The sequence below is a fragment of the Bos grunniens genome, chromosome 18, assembly GCF_055505025.1.
Source record: "Bos grunniens cultivar Pamir isolate PY7600 chromosome 18, Bosgru_T2T1.0, whole genome shotgun sequence".
Classification (NCBI taxonomy): domain Eukaryota; kingdom Metazoa; phylum Chordata; class Mammalia; order Artiodactyla; family Bovidae; genus Bos; species Bos grunniens.
In genome coordinates, this window is record NC_141182.1 from 5,674,802 (window position 1) to 5,694,763 (window position 19,962).

The following is a 19,962-nucleotide window of genomic DNA, read 5'->3' on the forward strand; positions in this document are numbered from 1 at the left end:
ATGTTGATTTGTTCTTTAAATTAGTATTTTAGAAAAATACTACCCCTCCCCCACTCCTCCCCTTTAAATACCTCTTGTTGACCATGCTCTGGATCTGATCAAGGACAAAAGTCCCTGTCTGAATCTCTGCAGGTACATTGGAGTAGAAAAGCCTTTTTCTTCGCTGAGAGGAGGAAACATGGTTTTCAAAGTGGGAATTTCAGCACATTCTTCACTAATCTAGATATTTTGAGACTCCTGAGTGAGGGCTGAATCCTCTGGCTGCCTTGCTCTTGCCAGGGTAGATATGTTAGAAAACCAGACTCCTAGGACCCCTCTGTGGTTGGGCCACACTTCGGCTTCTCTGTAACCACCCCTTCTCCCCCCGTGGTGGGTTCTTCCCCTTGCTGAGGCCACGTCCCCAGAGCCTCAGACATTCTTCTTCTTTTTCAGGGGTATCATTAGCATTGGTTTCATTAATCATCTCCCAATTCTGTTTGGAGCTTTAAGGTTTACAGTGTTTGCCCAATTCAAAGTCTAGAAGATATGATCAAATGAAAAAGAGCATGGGATTTAGAATCAGCAGGCATATGTTCAGAATTCACATCCCCCCCCCTTTTTTAGTTGTATAATTTTGAAGTGATTCACCTTCTCTCAGGCTCATTTTTTGCCAAACATTTTTTAGATGTTTTGGGCTGTGAGTCAACATCCAAGTAAAAGTTGTTGGAATAACAGAGGTTTTTGTTTGTTTGTTTGTTGAAGTCCCTAGGCAGCCAGGGTGTTCTTTGGCTAATATTTAGGCAGGTTCTCTGTGATTGTCCTGATTTTTCCCTCCTGAGGAATGATGGCTGCAGCAGCACCAACCTTCACAACTTCACCTGTGAAGTCAGGGTGGGAGGAATGAGATCCCTCTTCGCATGCTTTCTTCCTTTATCAAGGAGGAGAACATTCTATCTCAGAACTGTCTTCCCTCACAGACTTCTTAGCTCCTGTTGGCCAGGATTGAGCTACCTGTCCAGACCGTGGGTGCAAGGAGGCTGGGAGAGTGAGTGCCTTTTGGCATTTTGTGTTTCTAGGGTGAAAGGCAAGATCTGATGGCAAGGAAAAAGGGTAGGATGATGGCTTCTGAGCAGACTCTCCTGTGCACATAACGTTGCCTCATCTGTCTAACGGGAGTGCCATCTATAGAGTCATTGTGGAAGTAAGTGAGAATTAAATGGTAGGAACCTGGCCCAATCTGGTCCCCTCACATTTACCCAGCCTTACCTGCAGGCGCTTCCAGCCCGGCCTCCTTCCTTCTCCGGGGCTGAAGCACGCTGCCCTCTAATGTGCCTCCCCTCCATGCCTGGTTACTTTGTAGCCATCCTTCAGAACTCGATCCGAGCATCACAGCTCACAGAAGCCTTAGATCCGCATTTGATCAGGGTCCCCCGTGACGTGCTTTTATAAGAGCCACCGCTCCTCATGTGTTAGTGTCCGGTGTGTGATAACACGCCCATCGACACATGCCAGCCGAGTCAACGAAGGAGCCGGGGATCTCACCTTCGTAATGTTGAACACAGATGCAATTTAGAGAAATAATCCCACAGTCTCGTGTTTAACGTCTGTCTTAAAAGTGCCGTTGTTGCCTCCGTACTACGGTGTCCTTGGTCTGGAAGGCGCATGCTCAGTAAATATTTGTAAATAAACAGAAAATGATTAGGCGCTTAATGAATCACGGTCATGAATTCCTTCCTTATTGTGAGTCTCTCTGAGGCGGGCAGGGAATTGCAGTTCAGAATGTGTAGATAAACAGCTGAGACTTGGGACACCCTCTCTCTCCACCCAGAGTCACACAGCCAGTCCACAGGACTAGAACCCAGCCACTCAGCTCTGAACTCCCGGCGACACGTGAGGGGCCACCCAGAGGTGCGGGCGTGGAGGGGAAATGCATAAGGCGTGGGAGGGAGAGGAGGGGCTTTGGAGGCAGGCAGTTCTGGACTTCCACCCCAGCGCTCCCCACTTGCTAACTCCTGGGCACATTTCATCCCCTGGTTAACGTCTCTGCACAAAACCAGGGTGGCCCGCCTGCCTCCTGCGTTGTGTTGAGAATTGAGCAAGGGCAGGGACGCGCCAGCTGTTCAGTAAACACTCGCTGGTGATGCTGTTATCGACTTGTGTCAAGGGTGAAAGATGGTGAGGATATAGCATTCAGAGCATGATGCATTAGATATGCAGTAAATGTTATCATCATCTTCGCCATTATTTTTTCAGACAAGGGAAAGGTTGCTTCACTTCCCATTGCTCAAAGATGCTCATGCTCCTAACCATGGCCCCGAGTCCATCCCAGAAGTTCTGATTTTCCCTTTGAACGTTAGGCATACAAGTACCACGTACAGTATAGCCCTGAGTTGCTCAATGTCAGCCCTCCTGGCGGCCCACTGAAGCTAAGGGCACCCCTCGCTTTGAGGAAAGAGTTGCCCTTTCCTGTTGGAAACAAAGAGCAGGAAGGCACGCCTGGCTCTATGAGGCTGCGGCACGTCACCACTGTGTTTTCTCTGCCTCGTGATGCAGTGTTTTAAGTCTGGTCAGGCCTTTGTTCCCGAATGAGCACCCAAGAGGGGGAAAAAATGACTATCTGGCCTTAATACGTGTGACAAATTATTTAATGAACATTTAACCAGGATTTGAAATTCCCCCAGTTTTATCTTCCTCGTTTCCTTTGCTTGTGTGTCCCCGCCGGCACTTGGGTAATGCACTGCCTCTTTTTAACTCCCTTCCTAGCTCTTTTATTACTTTTAAGTTAGTGGTGCCTTCTTTGATCCTCCCCCTCCAGTTTCCTTTTCTCCAATTTCATACTTCTTTCCAGTGATTTTTGGCCTCTGCGCAGTTTCGCTATCGGAGGCCAGCATGATTAAACAGACGCCAGGAGTTTGTGTTGCCCTGTGATGCTGTTTCTGAAATGTTTATTCTGTGAACATTGATTTTCGTATAAACCACCGGACATGTTGGTTTTTCCTTGTGAGGCGGAAGGTACTGTTTTCCCAGCAGCAATAGGGAGAACTTTGAACCTGGGGTTCCGAACCATTCAGAAGCTGAAACCCATAAACTCTGCCCTCCTGACTACACTGAGAGAAGTGTGTGCCTTGAATGACGGTGGGACACATGTTCTCATGTGCCCCGAGGACCTGCTGGACGGCAGGCGCCACCCTCGAGGGCTTAGTTTCTGTGTCTCGTCCCACCGAAGGTCACTGTGGAGCTTGCTGTCCTCAGACGTCTGCTCTCAGAACAAGCCACTCACTCTCGGTGGGCCTCGGTTTCCTTCTCTGTAAAATGAGTCACTAAACTGAGATATCATGTCCCAGGACTTGTGGATTTTACCGTGTAGTTTGAATGGAAATTTTTTTCAAAAAGGAGACCCATGCTGGTTCATATGCTTTGTGCTGAAAACTCTGGATGAAAGACAAATCTACCACTGTAGACTATCGCCCTAATTTTATGAAAGGATGGACAGTTAAATGCCAAAAGCTGTAGGCAGGACAGGACTGTGGAACAGAAAGAAGTGCTTTCAGTTAAGTGCGTTTGACTTCAGGGTTGGCCCTTTTGGTACTGCTGTGGGCATTGTTCACGTTGTTGAAAATGCTGGGCTTCCCTGGGGCATGACTGGCCTGTGAAGATTCCAGAGGTACTCTTTCAGCCCCAGAGCTCTTCTGGGCATCTTTCAGATCCCAGGTTCTTTCAGTGACTCTGCCTGCGTCACAGTAACTGAGTCAGGAACCCAGGGGGCACCATCCGTGACACACAGACTCGCCAGAGTGGGAGTTGTTTCCTGGGAGCACCTGTTTCGTCCCGTGTTCTTTTAGAAGGGTGCCGCTCCCTCGACGTCTCTCCCAGCGCCTCTGGGTCTGGAACCCGGCCCCTCTGCTTACGGTCAGCTTTCAGGTTGCAGTCCAAACGTCAGCCTGGCTGTTGCTGTTTCAAGGCTCAGCCAGGGAATGGTGCACTTCAAGCTCGCGTGCTTATTGCCGGGGTTCAGATCCTAATGGCCTGGGTGACTGAAGACTTTGCTTCCCCTCTGTCTCTTAACTGGAGGCCTCTTGGAGGCACAGCCCTGTGTGACCAAACCCCAGAAGGGACAGCTCATAACTTTGGCCCATTCTGTATGGTGGAAGCAGGTCAGTGGGTCTGAGCCACACTCGAGAGGATCTCACAGTGGTGTGAATAGGGGAAGCAGGAAGCCTCAGGGCCATCTCGTACTTCACAAATTAGGGTTTATTCAGTCTTTCTGTGTGAGTTTGTGCACACGCGCGCGTGCGTGTGTGTGTATGTGTGTGAGAGTGTGTGTGCGTGCGCGCGCGCACACGCCTTTTGGTAAGCATTCTGGTGGCAGACTTAGGCCTTGCTCGTTCTTGGCCCTAAGCCGTAGCATTCGTTATTGATGTGCGTGTCTTTGTCTTGCTCTTGTTGCATTCTTTCTGCATTCTTGTCTTTCCTCTCTCTGGGCTGAGGGGTACCAGATGCACCTATACGAAAACAAAATGTGTGTGTGTGTATATGTGTGTGTGTGAGTGTTTATTATTTTGCACTTTTGTCTCATAATGAGAGAGATATGATTTAGTCTTTTAGTAAGAAAGCCTATGAAGAGAATAAAGAAACATATGGATTGTGTTTCTTAAAGTCAAGTATTTGTTTTCATGCTGATTGAGCAGAGGGGGCCATGTTCATCAGTGGCCCAAATTTTCTTTCTAAAAAAATACACGTATTTCTGAGTTTTGATTTAACTTTCAAAAATTGTCCAGAGATCCTAGACTTTTTTTTTTTTTAAGCCATAAAGGTTGATGAGGCTCACTGATCATTCAAAGCCCACATAGAATATAATTCTTATTCTAGACCATGCATAAGTCTTCAGATTTGTTGTTGTTGTTGTTGTAGTTTTAGGGTCTATTTTAGGTAGGAATCTAAGAAAGAAAAACAACTTCCGTGTTGCTGTTTGGGAGAAATAAGAGATTGTGCACCCTGAAATTTGGTTCTCATGTTCCAAAACCACTCCTGTTAAGAGGTATACGATGTGAAGTATCTTATTTAGTAATATTCGAATTTCCCTTGTGGAAGATCATGCCCTTTTCCCCCAGCTGGGCTTCACCGTCTACCACCTTGTATAGAATCTGCAGCACTTGAAACATGTTATCTTTGAGTTTCATAGGATGGGGGTCTCTTTAATAATTTACATTTTTTGAAAAAAAGAAAGTGAAATATTCTTTCCAAAGCCAAAGTAATCGGCAGGAGTGTGTGGTGTTTGTTCAGCTGGATATCTTATTTATTTGAAGTACTGAGAGAAATCTCCCCTGACTGCTCAGAAAAGGGAAGAATAAACAGAGCGGGTGTCCAAGTAACCTGAGCCACAGAGGCTCTCGTTTCACAGAAAAGTTATAAAAAGTCTATTTGCCTGATCCAAAAAAAATACTGTATATCAACTACTGAGAGCTTTGTACTGTTTTCTTAGTATTCTCACTCTTTAAAAGAAAAAGAAAAAAAAAGCTGTAAAATCTGGGAACTTTAGAATTTGGGGGGGATATTTTAATATTCTGAGGCAGGTGAATGCCGTCGGTCTGTTTTTCCTTCTCAGAACATGACTCCTCCCGCTGGCGTGGGTGTGTGCTATGCGCCATCTGTCTCTCTGTCGACTGTAACCATCAAAGGTCGGGTAATGTGGTTAGAGTGGCCGAGACCTAGGCATTCACCCTGGGCACGTTCCCTGTAAAGAAGGTGTTATGAAGATGTTTCAAAGGAAAAGAAAAATGCAACTTATTTCAAAAGAAGTAGAATCTGGAGGATACCCAGTGATGAAAGAAATACAGATTTCTTCTGTTTTTATTCCCTCTGTTATAACCATTAGACATGAGTTGGCATACTTCTTGTGGGTGAAAAGTGAGGGAACATACCAGCTTCCTTCATCCTGAACCTGGAATAGTCTCTTCTCTGTGATTTGCTTTCCCCTTAAACACAAATTCATGCATCACATCTTCCAGTGTCACTTCATCTCTGCCAGCTTCATATTTGAACGCATAGCCAAAATCAAAAACAAATTAAGAATTTAGCTAATCTTTCCTGAATCTACCTGACCATTGACATGCCTCCGTGTTGGGCTGTGATGTGCAGATTTGGCCCATATTGGGTGCAGGGTGGGAGATTTCACTGTGAGTTTTCTGGAAAGAAGTGTGTGTTCTATAGGCTTCGAGGACCAGGGCAGCCGAAAGCAGCCATGGCCACAGCTCCCTATTGGCCAGAGCTCACCTATCCATTCCGTTCCCACGGTCCCCTCCCAACAGAGGGGTGGGTAGAGCTGAGAAGAGCATGTCAGCCTGTTTTGTGAAAGAAGAATTCATCACCATGTAGCAGAAAGGCCATGCGTGGGGGTCCAAGTTGCAGAAATCAGGCTCTGCATCCCAGCCTTTCCTCCTCTTATCGTGGGCAAGTCACACTACCCTCTGGGCCTTGGGTTCTTTTTCTCTTTATAAAAGAGGAACCAGTTTCCCAGATCTTTAGATTGTCAGAGGATTAAGGCCAGCTCAACCCTTGGGCATGTGCTGGTTTTCTTTATATCCTTCCAGTTACTGTGAATTTTCCTGAAATTGACTGATTTCTAAGAACACACAGGAAGTATTGTGAAAGATCTTGTCTATCGTTTGGCCCTAAAACATGCCAATCCCCTGTTCATGAGAAATACTCTTTAAGGCTGAACTCCAAGCAAGACCCATGAGCTACCTTAGTACCCTCCTCTTGATAATGCGATTATCATAATGTACTGTCAGAGCGCCTAGTCCAGTTTTGTGCTTTGTCAAATCATATGAATGCTGTTGGTAGCATGTCAACCTCCTTTGGTCTTTAGTGATTCTGATACATTTTGTCCACCTTCTTCTGTGTTTATTCTTTCCTTAAGTCACCTTAAATCCTTTCTTGGGAGCAGGTCATATAGGAATTAATGAAGTGATTTATTTTGAAGCAGAGGCATATTCCACTGAATCTCTTAATTACACCAGACCAAAAGCAACTCTGTCTTGGTCTGTACTTTTGGAAATGTGTCTGTATTGTCAATACTCAAGAGATTTTGCAATACCCCTTGAAAAAGAGTTTAGTAAAAGCATCCTAGGTTTAAAAAAATAAAGCATCCTAGGTTCAGAACTTTGGAAAGCTTTCACGTTTTTTTTTCTTTTCCTCACCTTATTTCCCCATATGATTTACACAGTACTAATTATTTATTGTTATCCAGCATCATGCCAGCTACCCAGATGGTAAACTTTCAGTCAGACACAAATGTGTTTCTGTGTGTATGTGTATATCTAATCACAGTTCTCCAAGGGCTTAATAAATATGTGTTTATCCCTTTTTTGGTCTTTTTCTTTTTGTTTCTTGACTGTTCTCTTTCCCCTCTGCCCACTGTTGTTTTCCAGTAAGCTATTTATATCAACATACACCTTCATGAAAAACATTATGTATCCAGGTAACTGAAGACGGTTTGTAAAGACAGGAGGAGTTCCTGATGGCGATGTATGTGGCTGGTAGTAGACACTAAGGATACAAGGAGTGGGTTGGTTGCTTTGTGACACCATGCAGACAGGCGTGTATACTTAAAAAACCTATTAGAGAGGAGAGGAAGATACAGCCTGCAATTTCAGCCTACTGTTTTGATCCAGAGGCTCTAAAAAAAAATGTTGATGAATAAAACATTTTAATCAGAACCATATCAACACTGATCAATTATTTTTTCCCCCGTCGGGGTCCAATACAGGGTGAATTCCATTAAGTCAATGAAATACCTCGATTGAGTTTTTAAACAATACAAAGATAGTTTAGCAGTTGCCCTAAAATTTTTTTTCTTTACTGAAATCCTTTTCACCAGGACCTGTTTTGTTTCATATATATTTGTAATGTTAATTTAAACCAGAAAAATATGTTACTCATTTGATAAAAGACTAATAGTCATGTCTTAGCTAGTACCTAAGAAATTCTCCAACAAGTCCACCCACTCTAGTATTGAGGGTTTCGTAGTTATCCAGGACTGCTCTCTGAACATGGTGATAATCGGATTCTTTTTCAAACTGCTAAAGACTTGGATGACTTTGGGACTCTCCCTCTCTGTACCGTGGTGGGGCGTGTAGTCAGTGACAGATCATAGTGTCCTGTTGTTCCAGATCAGTGTCTTACAGAAAATTTTTAAAAATTAAATTTTTTTATGCAATACATAAACGGATGCATACGTACTTAGGCGTATCCATGTATGTGTGTCTGTGTGTATAATACGCATGTGGCTGAGTCAGAAGTTTGACAAAACAGTCTCCAGTGGTGGGCAGTGTCCTCTTTTCTTGGTTGCATTTCATTTTTTTTAAATGTTCATTGTGACCCATTTTTACCAGCCACTATTGGTTTTACCTCTCTCTCTTACCAAAATCCACCCTGTGAAAACTACTGCTCTAACACCATTTAATCGCGTCCTATCTGATGAAACGTTCATGGGGAGCTGTGTGTGCTAACTTATGGGGTGAAAATTTGAAAGTGAGCACGTCATTTTCCTTGGCCTCTGGGTGCTTACCTTAAAAGGGCTGGGGATTTAAAGCACGTGAGGGTGAAGAGAGACGAATGCGGCTGGACACAGTGCTTTTCTGCCTTGCAGGGTACACACGAGAGTCGTCAGTGGAAATTCTAGAATGAAGCTGACATTTACTAAGCCTTGAAGGTCGTGTCGGAGGAGGTGAGCATGTCAACACAAAAAGGAGAGAAGACTGAAGCAATGGTATGGCCAAGACTAGGGTTAGGGACAAAATTAAAACTCAGCAATCAAAAGAAGATTTCAGTGCGATGTTTCCAAAAAATAAAAATTGATGCGAAAAAAAAATCATCTTTCACAAAGTTCCACATTTCAAATCAGGATAGGATCAATGTTATAGCAAAGGCTTGAGTAACAAACCTGGATTTGTGGTGAGCCACGCAGGAGGTGAAGGCAAAAAAAAGTCCACTGCAGGCTACGATGTGGGATCTCATGATCTCACATTAAAACTGAAATGATGATGGTGGTTAGGTGATGCTGATGATGCTATACAGCTTCTGGTTTGGTCACTAAACGTGGGAGATAAATGGGCAAGACTCCGTGTGGGACATACACATCTGTGGATGGCATTTTGTTGAAGAGCCTGTATATGTGTGCATGTGTGAGCAAAAACTATCTGGTCATTAAGTTTTATTTAGGGCAGACAAAATATTACCCTGTCTAGTCTGCTTTTGGCAGCCCACTCCAGTACGCTTGCCTGAAGAATCCCAGGGATGGGGGAGCCTGGTGGGCTGCCATCTATGGGGTCGCACAGAGTTGGACACGACTGAAGCGACTTAGCAGCAGCAGCAGTCTGCTTTTAAGGTAGTTGTATTACATTCTTGCTTGAGGATATCTAATATGGGAGTTAGTTAATATGGGAGTATATTGTAATATCCAGTATTTTTTATTTCAATCAATGCAGTAATTTTCTGCTGATGTTCAATATTTTTTCACATTTATTAAACATAATCTGAATAATTTTTACAAAAGTAATCACTAGAATTGTGAATCTGCAGTCCTTTGAAACATCTAGCTTAAATCTTTTTGGTAATGACCCTTAATGAATGATGCAAGACAGATTTTAGGAAGAGAATATTTAGAATATCCAGAGTGTCACTTCCCCATAATATGTATAAAAATTAGCATGCCCAGTCATTATTTAAATAGCTGTGGTCTTTTAGTGAGTACCAACATTAACAAACCATGTTAACATGGTTTAAAATGTGTAATGACATTTGCAATGCCATCTGATGATGGAACTATCATATTAGCACCCACCGTGTTGACCGATCATCCTGGCAAAGAGCTGTTTGCATCGTGAATGGGGAAAAGGCTCGTCCACTTGTGGGCTGAAAGCATTTCTGCAAGGACTATCTGAAACGATAGCCCCTGGAAGGACGGTCTATCTGATGTTGAATTGCCGTATGATGTGTGCCCACCCTGTGATTTTAATTTGCTGTGCACTTTGCAGAGTTGGCGTATGTTCAGACCAAATGGTGATGTTCTGACTGTGTGTTCTATTTGTTTTCTTACCGTGGTCCTCATTAAAGGCCTTTCCAGGGCCTTCCTCAGATCTCAGATGATGGCTCTTCCGAAGCAGGATTATCCCGGGGCAGCAAAAGCTCTCCTGAAAACAGGCCATCTCCCCCACGTAGAGTAAAATGATGAAAAGCTTCTCATTTGGTCCAGGTTTGCTGCTTGTTCTCTTGGTCCGTTCAAGGTAAAGACCGATTAGAGAACAGAGGTTTACCACGCAAGGGTCGCTTTATGACTAACACATTTGTCCTGAGTGCGTGAAGGCGAATTCCACCAAAATGGAAGGAAATACAGAAGCTCCTTTTCTTGACTTTTTAAAGAATTCTTGAATTTTATTTCCCAAATGCTAAGCTTGCCTTTGGGAAATCTTAATGCCCTTTCTTACAAGACTCTCTGACGACATTCGTGGGAAGCACAGAAGGGGATGTATAAGCACAGCGTGAGTTCAGCAGCCTTCGCTGGACTCTGGAATGCCCCTGATTCATGTTTCTAGATGAGGGAACCGAGGCATCCCCCAGAGATGAAGGGTGCCGGGTGGTCGGGTCTACAGCAGACATGATCTGGTCCATCTTGTTCTGCAGACTCCTTTTCAGCTTTTATTTCCTTCTCCCCCATTCCCTGCCAGTCAGTTGTTTTGCTTTGACATAGCATGATTTGACTTAAACATTTACTTATTTTCTTATCTCACATCTAGAGCATATGTGGTCATTTTTAATTGTATTATTGCACAGCATTAGAAAAAATAAATAGAATATAAGTCACCTGACTTTTAGCATTAGTAGTAAGAAAGACGGTCTGATATTAAAAACATACACGTTTTTATTTGAATATGTATTTTTTGTCGTTGCTGTTTAGTCGCTCGGTCATTGCAAAACCCATGGACCATAATTCACCAAGCTCCTCTGTCCATGGGGTTTTCCAGGGAAGAATACTGGAGTGGGTTGCCATTTCCTTCTCCATGGGATCTTCCCAACCCAGAGATCAAACCTGTGTCTTCTGCGTTGCAGGTGGATTCTTTACCACTGAGCCTCCTGGGAAGTCCTTTATATATGCATACACACACAAAAATAATATATACACTCATGTGACTACCGGTGCATACCAGTAGGTGGCCCTCTGCCTCACCCACGTGTGGTTTGAGTTGGAATCGGCTTATCGAATGTGGAGGGAAAGAGCAATGGAGTAATTATAGTACATCCTTACTCGGCCTTGTGTGGATTAAAAAACCTTCATTTCCAACAATTTCCATTCCCCACGTCACCTCGGTATTTAATTTACTTCACTTACATGACTACCTGAAGTTTTCCTAGGTTAGTTGCTCCTATTAATTATAACCTAGAGGGATAGTATTAGTACACTAAATAGATTATATTATCTAAGTGGAGGCCAGCAGACGTCTTTGGAGGAACTGATCCTCCAGCAGCTTGTGTGGTAGAACGAACTGAGGCGTCCTGAGCCATCTCTAGCAGCCACCCTGTTGTAACCTTGGAGGTTACCCAGGCCGAACCCATTCGTTTAGAGTGAGAAACTGAACCTGAAACGTTTCAAGTTCTCACCAAAGGAAAGTGTTTTCACTGGGCTTTGAAGTGGTGTCGGTGGCGTGGCCTCTCTGGTATTTTGAGTGAACGCATATTTCTGGCATAATTGGATATTTCAGTGGCCTTGGAGCAGCACTGTGCTACAGGTTCCTTTAGTGGGTTGTCTGGGTCTACTGAGTGAAGTGCACTGTGGTGGTCCAGGATTTTAGCTTTCATCCCAAGGATCACCTCCTCCTCTTCACCCTCCTTCTCTCCCACCATGGAGGTCATATCTGGTATCCTCTATTTTGCTTTGCTTGGCTTTCCTTCATATGTCTTTGAAATCTATACACGTATTTGTGGTGCATTAGTTGTGAGCTCTCAAGACATCAGTAGTTTTATATTGGGCGAAATTTGCTCTCTGTGTTTGCATGTGCCATTATTAAAGGCTGCTGATGTTTGCCCATTCTTCTAGTTTAAATATAGTTCAGTATTTTATAGTGATATCAGGGGCTTGTTTACATTCTCACTCAGCCTGAAGGCCTGCTTGATGTTACGAATGAAACATTGCCAGACTCAATTTAAAAAACCCAAGAAGTTGTATATAATAGAATAATGAATGATTCTCTCCCAAACCCATTGGTCTAGGACAGAGCTTCTCTAAACCGAGTTTGAACCATAGCAGACCCACCTTAGATTAGTGTGCTCTTATTTTGCCCTTTTTTTGGTTAATTAATTACCCCAAATTTTATCCTCATAGGACCTTGGGTGTCGCTTCGATGCCTACAGAGATCTTCATTGTCCAGTTCTAGAAGCCACTTTATTTCTGAAAGTCTTTACCTGCCAGTTTCATCAATTTCTGTCCCTCTAGGACAAAAACACACAACTCCTGGAGCTCTCCTCGGAGGCCACCAAAGCTCTGTGTGGGTATGTGTTGGATGTAGGCTGGTTTAGGCAGGGTTTCCATCATTCCAGACATCTGCCTGCCCTGTACCCATGTTTTTATTGACAAACACAGTTGGGAAAATTCAAGAAAGCAGTATTTTTAAAAGTACTTTTAAGGCATAGAGAAATACCTAATTGTTTCTCTTTATGTAAATCCAAAGTAATTTTCTTACAACGAGGGACTAAATATCCATGCTCGCTCCCTCCTGTCTCTGAATTAATCGAGTGTTGTTGCTGCCTGAATTTGCTCCACTGAACTCCAGCAGCTCGCAGGACTCCAGGCTCCCGTGATGTGTGGAGAGTTAAACCCAGGGACCCCCAAGTAGGGAGGTGACCCAGAATTCTCATAACGTCAGGCTACGTGCTCCCCTGGAAGGTAGCCCTGCGGCAGGTGGGTTTCTCCAGTGCCCATAAACCCAGATGCACACAGCAGCCTGGTCCGTGGGTGAAGGGGATTTTGCTGATGGCTTGAAAAATCAGAGTCAGTTTATCATGCTGTTGTTAGGATATTTCAGGATGCAATTTTACACGTGGTGTTAGACTGTCGTGTTTGCAGCGGGAACTAAACCAAGCGCCCTGTTTCTCTGAAGGTCACTCTACCCTCTTGGACCTTTCTTCTGTCTCTTAGCACGGTCGTTTGACTTTTCATGTAAGTTCATTCTTAGGTCTCACATGGGGAGCTGGGGTCGGGGCGGGATGTACTTGCCGCCAAGCGGGCATGGAGATGCTCACAGCACAGGCGAGGCGCCGGCCAGTCACCTGGCACGGCAGAGGCCACCCGTGAGCTCTCGAGGCAGCCTCAGAGCCTTCAGTCTGTCTTTAGGACGCCGACCGAGGATGGGAGCAGCGAGTCCCAGTCTCACTGTGGTACTTTCTAGGTTCTGAGGAAGCACCAGTATAAACACACACTGTTAGGTTGTATCAAGTCTCCTTCTCTCCCTGTGTTTAAACTGACAGTTAATTGCGGATGACACCATCAAATAGACGAAGTCTTGGAATACTGTGATGCCCAGAGTGTCCACATGGCTTTGCATTGAAATTGTGTTGAAAATGGCTACCCAATATTAGAATGGCCCTGTCTAGAGCATTCTTACTTGGTATCCTTGGGGTGTTTTCAGAGTTACATGGTGGTGCAGAGAGCAGAGAAGAAGCATTTGCTGAGTGTCAGGCAATGGGCCAGGTATTTCTTACATGTCCTTGCACTGACTTTACTTCCCTAGTAACCTTTTGGGCTGTGAATTATTATGCCCATTTTACAGATGAGAAGAAAGAAGCCTTGAGTGACTGGCCTCAGTCCTGCCGTTGGTAAGTGGCAGAACTGAATATCTGACCCAAACACACATGCCCTGCCCATTGCATCTTTCTGCTCCTGGAAGCACGAACTCGCCTGCATGGCACGGCTTCTGCGGGTTCCCCCTCAGTCCCAGGACTGAGCTTGGTTTTATGGGTTTGTCCTACAGTCAAGCCTGGCACTATCGCCAAGGAGCTGGGCGGCTGCTCTGCCACTTGGGAATGTGTGTGGTGAGGAGTAGGACAAGGACGCGTTGTAAGGAGTTCAGTCTGTCCTTTGATGCTTGGGACCTGAGGCCTGGGAGGAGTCAAGGAATGGAGACAGGGTTTGTGGGCTGCCTTCTCTGGTCACAGTGGGGGCAGTTTGTGCTTTGTGTTTTCCTTCATTGCTGTCAGTTTTACAAGCCATCTTTCACGTAGTCTTTCTGGCCCTTTTCTATCCTTTCCTCTTGGAATGCCAGTGCTTCAGGTGCCCAGATGTCCCTAAACCTACCAGAGACTAGAACAGAGGTCAAACTGAACTAGACATTCTGAAGTCACCAGTTCCTTTTGTAGAACATTGGCCTGGATAACAGATTTGCAGTTTGTCAAAGAGAAACCGGACATGGTAAAGGGGAATCTTGTCTAATGACCTGCTACAACTTTGCTTTTCAAGAACTAAAGAGCGCACTTGACCTCTCTTATAATATGACATGCAGTGTGTTCGGAACCAGATGATGCAGCAAGGTTTGGACTTACAAGGTAGAGCGGTCCCTGAGCCGTTCTGATGATGGTCGATGCTAAATGGATGCTTCATTTGAGTGGAATTATGAAACTTGCTCTATTATATTAGAAGCATCACTTGTACCTTACTCCAAGCCGGCAGTGTTTTCCTTGCAGAGTAATGTTGAGGAAATCAGGCCCCCAGATCGCTATGGGAATATGCACGTTGCTCCTCCCGTTTTCCAAATCCTGGCCCCAGGCGCCACAAGCACCATGGCTGACGTTCTCGTCCTTCCCTTGCGGGCGTCCGGCCCCGCCGTGGCGGTGCGCACACTGTCTGGTATTGTTGTGTTGTCCTCTGTGTGAGTGTGGTGCTACAAGAAATGCTAGAAAGGCGTAGAATTTTGCCTCTGATTAAAGAAACACACAAGCGCATCTGTCACTATCCACAGAAACTGATCTCAGCCTTCACAAGTAATTCTTATAAATCCAAAAGCCCGTCTGCCAGATCCTACTTTCCCTGGCTGGCCTCCTAACATTCTCCGTGCCCTGCTGCTGTATTCTCATTTATCTAAATGAGGTGCTAATTGGTATGTTTTGAGAAGGTAGAGAGTTCTGGGCAGGAGAAACCCATGCGAGCAAGCCAACTGCACGTGTCCTTGGGACTCAATTTCGTTTTATGAAAGGCGAAATAAAGACAAGCTACACAGAGCTGTTTTGCGAGGATCCCCGTAGGAGTTCGTCCCACCTAGTGACGGCAAGGTGTCCAGGAGCAGCTGTCATTTCAGCACAACGTTGTTTGCAAAATCAGAGCCAGTTCCGGGCTCTGAACCCTTCCAGGTTCTGCCCGAATCCCTTCCAGGTGCCCTGTGTGAAAACACACCACCAGGAGATTGGACATGCCCTGTGAATGATCCCTTACTTATTATCATCGAGCCCTCCCTTTTTTTTTTTCCATCCTGCCTTAAAATTATGGGCTGGAGCAGTTCTCAAGACTATTTATTTTAGGGGAGGAAAATGTTTTCCTTTAACCACAACATTCATGCAAGAGCAACTGCTGGCAGTTGCCCCAGCATTTAAGGAAATATTGTTGTAAGGCTTTTATGTTCTGTATTTCAATCAGCTAGAGCCAGCAGTATCCCCATAGAAGGACCCTCAACAGACCATTTTTAGCATTTTGCTACAATTAAACTCCTCTGGTTTTAGCCCTCAGGCAATTTAGTACCTTTTTACATATGCACATTATGAACTTTTGACCAGGGTCTAACAGTCATATATTAGAGTGCCGTTCTTGAAAGCGGGCTTAACAAGTTCCTCTGAGTATTGCACTCGGAACCAGTTGTGGAAAAGGTAATTGAAGCAACTTGCAGCGAGGCCATTCAGAATCTCAGCGATGATCCTAAATATCTCTCTCTCTCTCTTTCTTGCTCGCTCTTCTTTTTTTTTTTTTCCCCTCCTGCTTGTTTCTTCTGGAAGCTGGTAGCAAGAGCTTTCAAAGTCTGTGATTGATCTTTTATTCAGTAGCTAACGAGGGCTGTGATTCTATTAGCGTGCTACAAGGCAAGAGAGCGGTGATTTAATGAAGTGTCTGGCGAGCCGGCCATAGATTTATCCCATTGTCGCTAATTTGCAGGGCCGCGGTAAGCATCAAGGAAGCTGCGCTCGCACCGCTATTAAGCAGGTATTTCCTTAGTAAATTGTTGTAAGGTCAGGTACAGTTACCCGAGCCCCGGCGATGCCTCCCGTCTTCCGCGCCTGCAGATGACAGCCTCCGTGCTGAGCGCTCACTGGAGTGGAACCGGGAGATCAGAGGTCCGACTCCGCGTCGCCCTGAGCAGAGGCGGGAGCAGATGAACTGCCAGGCAGGGGTAATAGAGTCATAATTGGTGATTAGAACTGGAAAGGTGCAATAACATCTTAATACAAACTGGCGGACGTTACCGTTACTGTCAGTTGTTGTAAACGCGTCCCGCTGCCTGGACCAGATCCGTTTCCCCTTGATTAGCTCTGAGCATCCCGGCAGCAGCCACACTGAGGGCCTCCAGACGGTGGCTGTGGCCCTGGGTCTCGCCCCATCCCGGCCCTTTCTCTTGGGCACTGGCCCTTGCCCTCCTCGGAAGGCAGCACGGCAGCCTTTGCCCACCGTCCTGGGAGAAGTGGGGTTTCCTAAGTGACTTCTGGTATTCTCTCTTCCCAGGCACGGTGATGTTTATACACACTAGCGTGGAGACTCACTGAGCATTTGATAAGGGGAGGTATTTGCCTCGTGTCAAATCCGTACCCCACTGCAGTCTTGAATCATAGGAACAGATTTGGTCCTGCCGTGCCAGGAGGTGAAGAGGAAAGAAAAGGAACGCTCAGCACTACGGCATTTGCACTTGAGATGGATGTTTCTGAGACTCGTGGGGCGATTTCAGGTGCAGTCTGCCTCTTGAGGTGCTCTTGCAGGTGTGGGTAGGTGCTGTCCATCCATGGGGAAAGGCTCATGAGGACATTCCTTTACAGTGCTTCATGAAATGCCAGGCCGACTGAAAGGACACCCCTTTAAAAACAAGGTGTCTAATTGTGATTTTATACCTGGTTGGAGATTTTTCTATGCTTTCCAGCATAATTATTCTTTAAATCCATAAAAAATAGAAGCCATCCGGCATTGTCCAGACATGCTGAGTTGATGTCGTTATTGATAAGTATTAGGTGACTGGTCGTTCGTTTGGTGTCACGTGGTATTCGACAGGGCAGGATGCGTAGGAGCGAACATTGAGAGGCGATACGAGACAGTGTATGCAGACCAAGTTCGCATCTGGCACGTAATAGGCCTTCAACTCTTTTTTGAGTCTGTGATTGTAGAATCTGATGGGTGAAGTCTTAGCAGGTTCTCACCCTGACCCCTAAACCTTAGCGATTCTGATGCTTACCTCACTCCCAGGGTGTTTTGTGTTAGGTTAGTTATTTTTGGTTAAATGAAGAACTTAAAGGAGTGTTTTATAATAATGGGGCTCCGATTGCAAAGGATCATCTGCTTGATTAGAAAGAGCCAAACTCCCCAGGTTCTCAGTGTGGACCTTTGGGGCCCAGAACAGTTGTGTTCAGGTTGCAGAGGTGGTGGAGCTGCCATTCCATCAGGTCTTCAGTCTGGAGGTCACAACCTAGGTCACACGGTTGTGGCCTGTGGGGTCCACGAGGCGGATCACAGCACAGCCATACCAGTGAAAGCTCTGCCAGGGCTTTGCCTGCCGAATTGTGGAGACATGTCATGAAGAAGGCTCAGGCTAAGGCTCGTTGCTGAGCGCTGTGGCTGCGGGACGCAGAATCGAGGGGGAGGAAAGAAAGAGGGAGAGGAAGAGCAAGGGGCAGGAGAGCAGAGGACAGTGGGGAGGGAGGCGGGGGCAAGGGGGTGAGCTGGAAAGGCCCGGGGAGGGCTCACTGAGGACGTCGCCAGCGGCCCTGCTGGAGTCTGTTGCGCGCTCACGTCCCATTTAACCTTAATGGCAACCCCCGTTCTCTAGGTGATACACTTGTAGTTTGGAGGCCGTGGCAGAGGCAGGGCTTGAGCCCTGGTCTGTGTGCACTTGCCCTCTATTTGAGAATACAGAAGTGCCACCTTGTGTCAGGAAGCTTCCGTCCCCTTCTTCCTGGGGTGGCCTCATTTCCCCAAAGGTCTGAGAGCTGCCGGCCGCCCCACTTTCATTTCCGTAGAGGCTCCCATTCAGTCTGCTTGTTGTACAAATGGACAGTGCACACTCTCCGTTTTGATTTAGGGACATGTATATGGACAGTCAATAAGGAGAATCAGGAAAAGGAGAAATAGAACTTTAAAATGCCCATTTCTTAAGTGGTTGAATAATTGGGGATGGAAATCATACTGATTTAGACCTGTAGATCATTCAGGCCACCATGTCATTTCCCTAAGTGGCCGTGAGGAAAGGTTTGTCAAAGAACTGTCCGTTTTGTCTTTTGACCACAAGCTCAAAGGTCGGGTCTATATCCCTGGGTAATGTGCCTTTCAACAATAACCACAGGGACTCATAGTTTCTTAATTTACCCTGCTTTCCAGGAATGTGTGTTTTCTACTTACATAACCTGTATTGGCAATAAACTCCCTGTATATTTATTTAAAAAATTTATTGAAGTTAGTTTGCAATACTGTGTGAGTTTCAAGTGTACAGCAAAGTAATTCACTTACATAAATGTATATTTCAAATTATTTTCCATTATAAGTGATTAGATGGATTGAATATTGTTCTCTGTGTAATATAGTAAATCTTTGTTATCTATTTTATGTATAATAATTTGTATCTGCAAATCCCATACTCCCAACTATTTTATCCCTCCTCACTAAAACTCCTCCATAAAAGCTCCTTGTTAAAAAACACCCACTGTCAGCAGGGCTTCCCTAATAGCTCAGTTAGTAAAGAATTCGCTTGCAATGCAGGAGACCCTGGTTCGATTCCTGGGTCAGGAATATCTGCCGAAGAAGGGATTGATTACCCACTCCAGTATTCTTGGGCTTCCCTTGTGGCTCCGCTGGTAAAGAATCTGCCCGCAATGTGGGAGACCTGGGTTCGATTCCTGGGTTGGGAAGATCCTCTGGAAAAGGGAACGGCTACCCACTCCAATATTCTGGCTTGGAGAATTCCATGGACTACGGTCCATGGGATCGCATAGTTAAACATGACTGAGCAACTTTCAAAAGAAAAAAAAAATCAGCAGGCATCAATGGTATCATCAGTTTGTTTTTTATTTTATATTTCATGATTTTTTTTTCTTTTTGAAGAACTGATGTTTAGAATGAGAGTTGCATTCAGATAGGCTTAATTTGTTTTTGAAGTAAAAGAGGCTGACACGTCAGATGTAGATGGTCAGTCACATATTATATGATTCCACTTACGTGAAATATACAGAAATGGCAGAGCCATAGAGCCAAACTGTGGTTGCCAGGGGCTGGTAGGGACAGGGAATGGGCGATGGCTGCTGATGGGCTTCCCAGGTGGCGCTAGCGGCAAAGAACCCAACTGCCGACGCAGAGACATAAGATGCACGGCTTCCATCCCTGGGTCGGGGAGATCACCCGGAGGAGGCAGTGGCAACCCGCTCCAGTATTCTCGCTGGGAGAATCCCATGGACAGAGGAGCCTGGCGGGCTGTGGTCCATAGGGTTGCAGAGTGGCTTCGTGCAGGCTCACGGGGCGAGGCTCCTGCTGAGTGATGATGTTTTGACTCTGAGCAGAGGCAGTGGCTGGGCAGCTTTGTGTGTGTGCCAGTTGCCCCTGCCTTGCACACTGTGACAGGTTGATTTTATGAAATGTGAGTCTCTGAGTGAGGAACTAGAGGGGGGCACAGAGGAAAGAGATTTTGACACACGGCACAGATTAAGCTGTTTTTTTTTTTTTTTTTTTCTCCTTCCATCTTTGCTGAACCGTCCTTGGAG

The 19,962-nt window shown here is 45.4% G+C and overlaps 1 protein-coding gene across 21 annotated transcripts in view; it reads left to right on the forward strand.

Moving 5' to 3' along the window:
- The window catches only part of WWOX (WW domain containing oxidoreductase), a 907,382-nt gene that overhangs the window by 270,618 nt on the left and 616,802 nt on the right, over nt 1-19,962 (forward strand). For 2 of the 21 annotated variants that reach the window (XR_015145284.1, XR_015145283.1), the window contains exons 9-10: nt 8,630-8,707; nt 10,096-10,265. The exons of 16 other annotated variants lie outside the window; for them this stretch is intronic. Coding sequence is in view for 3 of the 5 variants with exons in the window: in XM_086350019.1 (XP_086206145.1) it covers nt 8,630-8,662 (33 nt within the window). In the remaining 2 variants the exon portion in view is untranslated. Of the gene's footprint in view, nt 1-8,629; nt 8,852-10,095; nt 16,558-19,962 lie in introns of those variants that run through there. 3 more of the 21 variants (XM_086350019.1, XM_086350021.1, XM_086350018.1) reach the window with 3 other exon arrangements.